The sequence below is a fragment of the Myotis davidii genome, unplaced genomic scaffold, assembly GCF_000327345.1.
Source record: "Myotis davidii unplaced genomic scaffold, ASM32734v1 scaffold159, whole genome shotgun sequence".
In the NCBI taxonomy this organism is placed as follows: Eukaryota; Metazoa; Chordata; class Mammalia; order Chiroptera; family Vespertilionidae; genus Myotis; species Myotis davidii.
Window position 1 is genome coordinate 2,390,441 of NW_006291231.1, and position 9,994 is coordinate 2,400,434.

The 9,994-nt window shown below is 44.5% G+C and overlaps 1 protein-coding gene across 3 annotated transcripts in view; it reads right to left on the minus strand.

Annotated features, from left to right (window-relative positions):
- Nucleotides 1-404: 404 nt before the first annotated feature.
- Nucleotides 405-9,994, minus strand: part of GRAMD3 (GRAM domain containing 3) — a 98,318-nt gene continuing 88,728 nt past the window's right edge. Inside the window, exons 11-14 of one of the 3 annotated variants that reach the window (XM_015564376.1) lie at nucleotides 8,294-8,381; nucleotides 6,862-6,966; nucleotides 5,508-5,601; nucleotides 1,471-1,608 (exon numbers count right to left, since the gene is read on the minus strand). In XM_015564376.1, the coding sequence (XP_015419862.1) occupies nucleotides 1,573-1,608; nucleotides 5,508-5,601; nucleotides 6,862-6,966; nucleotides 8,294-8,381 (323 nt within the window). In that variant the 3' untranslated portion in view covers nucleotides 1,471-1,572. Of the gene's footprint in view, nucleotides 1,615-5,507; nucleotides 5,602-6,861; nucleotides 6,967-8,293; nucleotides 8,382-9,994 lie in introns of all 3 variants that reach the window. The other 2 variants (XM_006764380.2, XM_015564375.1) reach the window with 2 other exon arrangements.

A 9,994-nucleotide genomic window follows, 5' to 3' on the forward strand; every position in this document is an offset into this window, starting at 1 on the left:
AACATTAAACAAATAATGAATATGGTAACCTGTTATGAGATTATACTACTTGCATGACACAGCAATATACTTTAGAGACATTATTACATTTACTCTTCCCAGTGACTTTTTGTTGGTCCTTTCAATAAAATAGCGGGGGTGGGGGGTGGGAGGAATGGCCAAATACCTTGCTTAAGGTCACACAGCTCATAAAATGTGGACCCAGGAGTCCAGCATTGGTTTTCTGATTTCAGAGTTTTTTCTTTCCCTCATATTATTACAACCCAAATTTAAATAACTTTGAGTTCAGAAATGAATACTCAGGAGAAAAGAAGTATGGGTGAGTTGGAAGTAGTAGGGAGGAAGTAAGAAGCAGTTAAAAAAATGTCTGTTAAAAGAATTAAGAAATTGACAAAGCACAGTGCTAGCAAGGTGTTTTCACCAATGAGTATTTATTAAAAGCCAGGGTGCACCAGGCACAATTCTTGTCCAGTAGGCTAACAGACACAAATGATGTAACCAATTCACTTATTAGCTTATCTGATTAAATAAAATACATTTCATAGAAATGATTATAAAATGCATTGCAGACAGAAACGGAATACCTTTCATATTACAGATCTTACAGTACCTAAATAATTTTTAATAAAAACCAGGCAACCCTATGGTAAATAGAAGTTATCAAACCACCGGTTATTTCTTTAGTCAGCAAAAGCACAAAAGCGTTCTGTCGTTATGCTGAAATGGGTTTCAACATTCAATACAGACATCCTTTTTCAAAAGTAACATAGTCCACCTATAATCTTAAAAATTCCATGTTTTTCATCGTGTATCAAATCACATTCTACTTTTTGGTTTAAAGATTAGTTTTGGTTTCGAGTAAGTTTATTTAGTATTTCAGTCCCAGGCCTCGCAGATTCTTGACTTGGGGCGGGTGAGAATCAGTTCAATTACGTATTAGTTAGAGGGACAAAACAAAATGTGAATGGATGGTTTATTTGCTTTGCCCAATATTTTTGCCAATATTCAATTGAGAAATTAGGATACACAGATGATTTAAACCAGAACATAACAGTAGAAGGAAAAAAAAAAAGACAAAATGCTGGGGTCATTTCTTTGAAGCAAGCCTGTCCATTAGAGCTCCTTATTGCCTTCTGGAGAGTTATGGCTAAATCTTCAGAGGGCCAGCTCGGGCTGTTGGCACACGATCTATCCCTTAGCTTGAAGGCTGCGGTGTAGGGGAGGGGGAGAGGGACTGACAAGGCACGTTGTGGAGTGTTTGCTGACAGTCACGATGGCCACCGAACCACAGTCGTTCACGAGTGTCCACCAGGTCCTCCCGAGACGGGGCTGGTTCCTTCAGGCAGCGACGCGGAACACTTCCTCTGAGAGTCAAGGTCAACTTTTATTGCACAGGCACCAGAATCATTCCCCTCCCCCCTTTCCTGAGCTGGAGACCTCCAAGTGCGAATGTGGCTGGGTGCCTCTCCGCTCGCTCCTCCGGCCAGCAGGGAGCACTCGCCGGGCGCCTCCGGGAGCACCTTCTTCAAAGGGAAGCGCGAGGTATCACGTTGGCCCAAGCAGTCTGGTCGGTCAGTCGCCATTCTCAAGCAATTTCTGTAAGTTGTTCTGTATCTTGAAACAATAACAGAGAAGCTCCTGTTATTAAATAGAATGGGGTCTATGAAGGGCCTATTTGCTATGGCCTATGTAGTGCATGAGATTATTTAAAAAAAAACACACAACTACCCAGCGGCTAACTTTGGATCAGCCAAACAAATGCTTTTGAAAGGCATAGACCTGTTAGACAATCCACTTTAAAATGAAAAAAGAGAGGGCAGGGAAAGAAAGCGGCACAAAGATAAAATGTCGGAAGAGACCAAGAGAAAACAGGAGGAAGAACTACACAGCACTGGAGACACCAGGTGTGACCCAAAGGATTCGGACACAGCAGGGAGCTGGTGCTTACAGAGCCCATTGGATAGTCTGAGACAAACACCACATAATAACGTTTAAAGTTCCACCCAGCAGCACGGCTCAGCGGTTGAGCATCAACCTATGAACCAGAAGGTCAGGGTTTGATTCCCAGTCAGAGCATATGCCCGGGTTGTGGGCTCGATCACCGGTGTGGGGTGTGCAGGAGGCAGCCGATCAATGATTTTCTTTCATCGTTGATATTTCTATCTCCCTCTCCCTTCCTCTCTGAAACCAAAGCCGGTTTGGCTCAGTGGATAGAGCGTCGGCCTGTGGACTGAGGGGTCCCGGGTTCGATTCCGGTCGGGGGCAGTTGCCTGGGTTGCGGGCACATCCCCAGTGGGGGGTGTGCGGGAGGCAGCTGATCGATGTTTCTCTCTCATCGATGTTTCTAACTCTCTGTCTCCCTCCCTTCCTCTCTGTAAAAAATCAATAAAATATATTTAAAAAAATGTATTAAAACAATAGCATTTAAGTTTCTTATTAGATATCATACATTTCCCAGAAGATTGTGAATTTCACAGGGACAGGGACCATGTCCTATCATTGGGTCTCAAGACTACAGTACAGGGTTGGGCATTAAAAATGTCCTTAGAAAATGTTTGTTGAGTAAACATTTTCTTAAAATAATTCAGAGCAAGACATTCTCACCAGAGAATGGTAGTAAAGGATCACTGGGAAACAGAAGAGAATGTATTCTTTGGGAAAAGAGTCTGTGATGTCCGACGGGCACACGCAGGCTATGTGAAGAGGGAGGGGTTTAACACATCTGTGCCAGGAACTCCACGCATGCTCCCCTTCACCACACACCACCACCACACAGGCAGGTTTACACAGGAAACCGAGGGCCAGAGGCTCTGGAGAAAGACCAGTTGCACAGACAGTAAAGGGAAGAGTAGGGCTAAGAACAGAGGTTTGAGTCCAGGATATATGCTCTTCCTCCTGTACTGTTCTGCCATGAATGCCATTTCCAACACTAAGAAAATAAGTATTTCCTTTTTTACCCACAAAAGGCATTGCCTTCGTCCTCCACCTTCCTACTTCGTGTCTTCCCTACCTATCCCACAGGACCAAAGGTAAAAGCAGTAGTGGGAAGACAGAAAAAGAAATGATTAGATTCCACATATGAGTGCAATCATGTGATACTTGTCTTTCTCTGACTAGCTTATTTCAATTAGCATAATACTCTGGAATCCTAAGAACAAAATAAACTGATGAACAAAACAGATCCAGAGACACAAAACAAGCAAGAGACTGCCATGTTTCAGAGGGGAGGTGGGGGGAGGGGAGGAAGAGATTAACCAGTGAGTGTATATGCATATGAGCATAGCCCACGGACAAACACAGGGAGGGGGTGGGAGTGGGGAAAAAGGGGGACATCTGCAATATGTTCAAAAATAAAGATTAAAAAAAGAAAGAAACCAAGAACTGATGTCCAAAATATATAGAACATTCCTATAAAGACAAAAAAACCCCAAAAGTAAAACAAAGGGGATAATTTACAGAACAAAATCCAAAGGGCCAATAAATATATAAAAAGATGTTCACCTGTGGTGGTAATCAGGAAAATGCAAATAAAAACCACAATGAGATCGGAGCGCCCACTGTTGGGCTGGGTGCAAGGGGCCAGAATGGACAGAGATGCTGCCCCTGGGAAGCATCTGAGGATAGACGGCAGAGGATTGCTCCACCCATTAGGCAGGTGGAAAAGAGGGGGTGTTAAAAATTATTCTTAGATTTCCAACAAGGATGACGGAAGGGCCTTGAGGCCATGAACAGAAATCGGGAAGTTACAAGCAGAGCAGGTCAGGGGCCTGGACAAGAACAGCCCCTGACGGAGGGCAGAAGGGAACTGCCGGCCCTGAGTGAAGGAGCTGAGACGGGGCTCCAGTTCCCGCCACACACGGCTGCCTGTGGTTTCACCAGCAGGCGGGGCTGCACCATCGCCTGACTGCCTCTGGCTGGAGGGGCAGACCGACCCCAAGGAACAAGGGTGTGGCCTGGTAACTTCTGCTTCCATTCCTTAGAGTCAGGTGTGCACTTTATAACTTTTTAGAACGTCAACATATGCATTTTGACTCTAAACCCACTTTTGTCTGTTTCTGCTTCAGGACAGAGATTTCTCCAGGAACCTAGTGTGGCCTCGTAGCTGAGTGGCGGGGCTCTGTCCGGGCTCCTGTTTATCTGACTCTTTATAGAATGTGGTGTCCCAGCCAGGCCGGCAGGAGAATGGGAAGAAACACAGGCGAAGGCGGCAGGATTCTGTGTGCTTCTGGTCCAAAGAATTCCGGCATATGCCAGAGGGAGCAAGATAGAAAATCAAAACCAGCCCACTCACTTGGTCAGCATAGAAGCCCAAACACTGGTCAACATTTCATTACAAAGAAAACTAAAAATTATCTGAAGTCTCAACAACTACCGTTGTAGAAAGGAAAATAATTCTGCTTGCTACCCCATACCTCCTCTAGGTGGATTTCGATTTAAAAGAGAAAAGGTTTCAAGTCAGCCTGGAGATACAGTGAAGCGATAGGAAGGATCTGGCATGCCCTGGTTTAAGGACAGGAGTTGGGGAACACCTTTGCTCTCCATACTTCAGTGGGTCAATGTTAGATAACATTTGGTAAAGCAAAACAAACAGTTTGACTCATTTGTAGTTCATGTTTCTCCCCAAGTAAGTGTAACTGCACTATCGTGGAAAGCTACTGGGCATTTGTGGGTTTGAACTGAACACTTAACTCCCCGAACCCTTTCCTTAAGGGTTAGGGTGAAAACAGATTTTTAGAGGGGAAGGGACAAACACGTTGACAGGATAAGAAATGTTAATCAGGCTTAACGAGGATATTTCTGGCATGCCTGGCTTTTTCTCCTGTTCGCTGTCCTACTACTGAGTTCTAAGAATACCACGGGCATGAGGACAGGCCTGCCTCACAGCTGCCCTATAGGAAGGTACCTTTAGTGGTACAGGCACATCAGTGGGCTGTCAGCAAGGACTAAGGCTGGATTCTGAGGGGCAGGAGAGCAGGGGGCTTCCAAGCACAACTGATGTCACACAGACCTGCTTCCGATTCCACGTCTGCCGACTTCCTAGCCTTGTCTCCTTGGGCAAGTTAATAGGAACTTGGATTCTTCTCGGTCACATAGGAACAGTGTCATCCATCTCTCAGGGTTACGACAGGGAATGAATGCAGTAATTTGTGTGTGGCCACCGTGGGCCTGGGTGGAGGTGGGGCTGCACTCTCGGTTGGGACACTCCCTCCTGGGTCCCTCCCCCAGCCCTGTGTCAGAGGTCACCTGCCCCTGGGCTCTGTGGCACAGAGAACTATTTCTAACCAAGGAGGAAAGCCAGGAGACAGACCAACAAGGAAAATGAGATCGGAACCTATTTCTTGGTGGAAATAAAAAATGGTCTTTCACATTTACCATGTAATCCCCGGGCTGGGTTTGGCCATGTAGGCTGCTCGCTGCACACACCAGCAGGGTTTTAATGTGTAACCACTGATCTATGGCAAGCGGCAGGCCCCGCCACGGCTGCCCCAGCACGGAAAAGAAATCACCTTTTCTAGTTTCATGATGTTCGCGGTGAGCTCCCGGCAGAGGGCCTCTGCGTTTAACTGCACCTGCGACCCCAGGCTGGACGGCGCTGCCTGTCTGCGAGGACAGAGAGAAACATTACCGCGGGCCGGAGCGGCCAACACGGAAGTGGAAGAAACACCTCTGGCATGTACATGAACAGTAAACCAGGTTATAGCAGAAGAGAGTGAGCATTTAACTTGTTCACATCAGAAAGGCCCCGCAGTAACCCACTCCAGACTGGATGTTTGGGGGCTAATTCTTAACAGCTCAGCTGGAAATCTCTGAAGCTATTTTTGTTTAAGTGGCTGCAATGTGCCTCGGCTTCCAAACAAAAATCAGACAATTATTCTCAAGCCCGTGGTTTCTTAAACCCTTTTTATTAGCTTCCAGTAACCTCTCTATCCCCACTACAGCATCAATTTGCAAGAACTGTTGCTCTTCTCAGTTGTAGATGCAGCCACTGGTTGACTGGCAGTGTATGGTCTTTGTAGTCATACAGACTGCATTGGAATCCTTGATTCTATTTCAAACTGTAAGACATGAAGCTAATTATTTCTCTGGGTCTCAGTGACCTCATCTGTAAAATGGGAATAGCAGTAATAAGGTACAGTGAGAGAAAATTGTGTTTGTGCATGTGTGCATCCATTCTAATAGAGTCAACAGCACATGGTGTGTACTCTGTGTAGAGGAATATCCCTACTTTTAGGACATTTGCTAAAAGTATGTTTCCTAATGTGGAACAACACTTTATTTTACTTTTTAGGCAGTACGTCAAAATCCTCATGGGAACGGGTTTAAAGGAAAGGGCTCTCTGTCTGAATAGGTTTCATTAGGTCAGGCATGTAAAATGACTGTGATGGAAAAATTTCACAGGCACCATCAAGCAATTGCTAGTCAGGTGGATCTTTATAGCGAGGAAGAGTTTTGTAAATAAATGGGCCAATACAGAGTTATCGGTGATCAGATGTGCTGAGTTACTTGAACTGCTTCTCTCCTATGAATGTCTTAACTCCTTGCCCTTTCAGCTCAACTTTCATGTTTTAATAAATGGGCCAAGGTCACAACTGAGTCTCAGGATAAAAGAACAAGATAATGTACAATTAGGCTTGTTTCTGCCTCATCACTGGCAACACTATAGCAACTCAAGGACATGTACAGTCAGGTCATTCATTTCTGGGACCTTCCCACCTCCGTATTCCCCATGTATACACTTAAAATATCTCATACAAAATGTATGCTTAATTAATATTTGCTAAGAAAGTTGCTAAACTCAGGTCAGACATCCTACTAGTCTGAATAGCAAGCAGATGCTAGTGCAGGAGGGACATGTCTTACTCAGCGTGATGGGTGTCCATAATGGAGGTCAGTGACCCCAGCTGCTCCTCCAGGGTGTTAATTCTGTATCGCATGTAGAAGGTCGAGAGGATTAGCGCACAGACACTGGAAAGGAAAAGGAGAAATCTCAGTGGTCAACGGCCAGGCCCTGATGCTCACAGAATAATAAACTCAGAGACAGCCCTGGTCGGTGTGGCTAAGTGGTCAGATCGTTGGCCTACACACACAAGGGTCTTGGGTTTGATTTCCTGTCGAGGGCACATACCTGGGTTGCAGGTTTGATCCCGCTCATTCGGGAGGCAACCAATCGATATCTCTCTCTTAACATGAATGTTTCTCTCTCTCTACCTCCCCATGGGAAAAATATTTCAGGTGAGGATTAACAGGAAAAAACAAAATAAAACAATTTTGAGCCAACTATACATTCTTCGAGGCAAAGTATTTTCTAAAACAACTTGGCCAAAGAGATTTTAAAAAAGATCTTTCTTCAAAGGTAGATGCTTGTCACAAAACTTTAGAGCTATCAAGGGATTTAAAATTCTTTAGCCCAAGTTCCTCAACTTATAAGAGATTCTAATAGGCTTTCCCGGGCTGCCCCCGAAGCTCCTCCTTCCCCGGCGCTGCCTCCCTCACTCGAAGGGCCCGGCCCAGCCTGTAGTGCCCAGTCTTGTTCTCTGGTGACTCACAGGTTCCCTGCTTTATCTGGAAACCAAACTGGGCCTGTCCTCCTCGGTGTGAGGAAGAGCCCAGAACTGGGTCCGGCTATTTTCAGAAGAACCACTGATTACAGTCTGGAAGTGAGGGGGAAGTTAAAAAGTCAGTGCCTATGTTTTCAATCAAGGGGATGACATTTTCAAGTTGTTTTGGCCTCTAGCCAGAGAACATGGGTTGGATGGAAAATAAACAGTCAGGACAAAGATGCTTCATTGTAATTTCCCAGCCAATAGCATCCACTCAGCCCTTAGTCCTCCGCTGGATTTGGCACAATCAGTTTGCTTTCCCTTCCTCCCTCTTTTCACTTTTTAGATGAGAAAGGGATGAACATGAAAATGTGACCGAAGCTGCAATAGGAGACAAAAACCGTGGAAGAAAAGATTTGGGTCACATTAGAGACAACTGAGACTTACAGTGGCTCTTGGCAACATGAAAAGATGATTCCTTTCAGAACTGAATCATTTAAAAAATATATATTTTTATTGATTTCAGAGAGGAAGGGAGAGGGTGAGAGAGATAGGAACATCAATGATGACAGAGAATCATTGATCAGCTGCCCCACACTGGGGATGGAGCCCACAACCTGGGCATGTGCCTTGACCATGAATCAAAACCTGACCTTCTGGTTCACAGGTCGACACTCAACCACTAAGCCATGCCATCCGGGCGAGAACTGAATCATTTCCTGAAGTCACTTCTAGTAAATTCATTTACTTACACAACTGCATAGAATATAAGAATATGGCGGAGAGTCGGACGATTCTGAGACTTCACTTTGTGTAAGATTCCAATGGATTCTGACTGACCTGTTGAGTAGAAAACAAAAAGTGACAGTTTTAAAACACGTTCTTCCAGCAATATTGTTATGGGGAAGAGGTACTTGAAACAGATAATTATTCCCAGTATAGAAATCAAGGCAAATACTAACAGAAGCTTCCCGGTGTCATTTTAACCAGTAGCTACAATTACTTCCAAACGTTCCCTTCAGTCCATATTTACTGAGGGCCCCCTCTGCAGTAAGCATTGTTGGAGGGAATGGTGAATCATCTAGATACCATCCTTGTCCTCATACCAGTACAACTGGTAACTGGTTATTAGAGTAACTTGTGGCCCAGTGCACCGATTCGTGCACATTGAAAGGAAATTAATTAGAAGAAATATTTTAATATTGCTATTCTCCCTTTCTCTATAATAGAAGTGTCAGAGATGAAAGAATATTAGTAAAATGTTTATGAAAATAACTGATAAACTGATTAAACTTATTCTAATATCTCCCTGTATACCACATTAAGAGTAAAAACACTTTCAGAGTGCTTGCCTAATTTCCCTTGTGATGAAGTATTTAGAACTTTAACTTTAACGTCACATGCTCTTCAAACTCGAGAGAAAGCAACATATAACTGACCATGTGCGAAAACGGGTTTAGGTAGGAATATTCCTACTCTGTCTAGAGTTTGTCCTTGTGATTTAGTAATAGTTATCGCAAATGCTGGCATCATGGGAAACTGTCTTTGAATTAATTTAAATGGGAGGCCAGTGTCAGATGGGGACAAATCATTTCTTGGAATCAGAACAACCTCTCCTTAACTCGCAGATCCAGTTAATACTTCAGCTTCGATTATGTTAGGTCGCAATCTTTTGATAATAAACCATTACAAAGAACCCATTTACTATTAAGATTTCTCAGTAGCATGATGATTGCACGTACTTTCAATTTTAATTTATGACACGGCATTCCCGAAGGAGTAATACTAGTAAGCAATTTGATGAGAAAATTTTCTTTTCGGCATCATCTGTTGAATCGATGGAATCATCACTCAAATATGTGTGAACATCTCCATTGAGTACATCCAAAATTTCTTCATTTAATTTATGAACGTGCTCATTTTGAGGACAAAGAATCTGACACAACTATGTTAAAAAACAACCAAATTCACGCTCAACAATGACAGATCAAAACACACATGTGCGATTGGTGCCAGTGAGAGCTTTATATGTATTGCGCATGTGCGAGTCAATGTTTATTTTTACATTGCCAGTGTGTGTCATATGTACCAGTCATTTGGTAGGTTGGACGGCCGTAAAGGCCGAATACTTAGCCCTTTATATATATAGACTAGAGGCCTGGTGCACAAAATTTTGTGCACTCAGAGGGGTCCCTCCACCTGGCCTGTGCCCTCTCGCAGTCTGGGACCCCTCGGGGGATGTCCACCTGCTCCCCAGGGGAGGAGGCCTAAGCTGCAGTTAGACATCTTTAGTGCTGCTGAGGAGGCGGGAGAGGCTCCCATCACCACTGCTGTGCTGGCAGCCGTCAGCCTGGCTTGTGGCTGAGCAGAGCTCCCCCTGTGGGAGCACAGTAACCACCAGGGGGCAGCTCCTGCATTGAGTGTCTGCCCCCTACTGGTCAGTGTGTGCCATG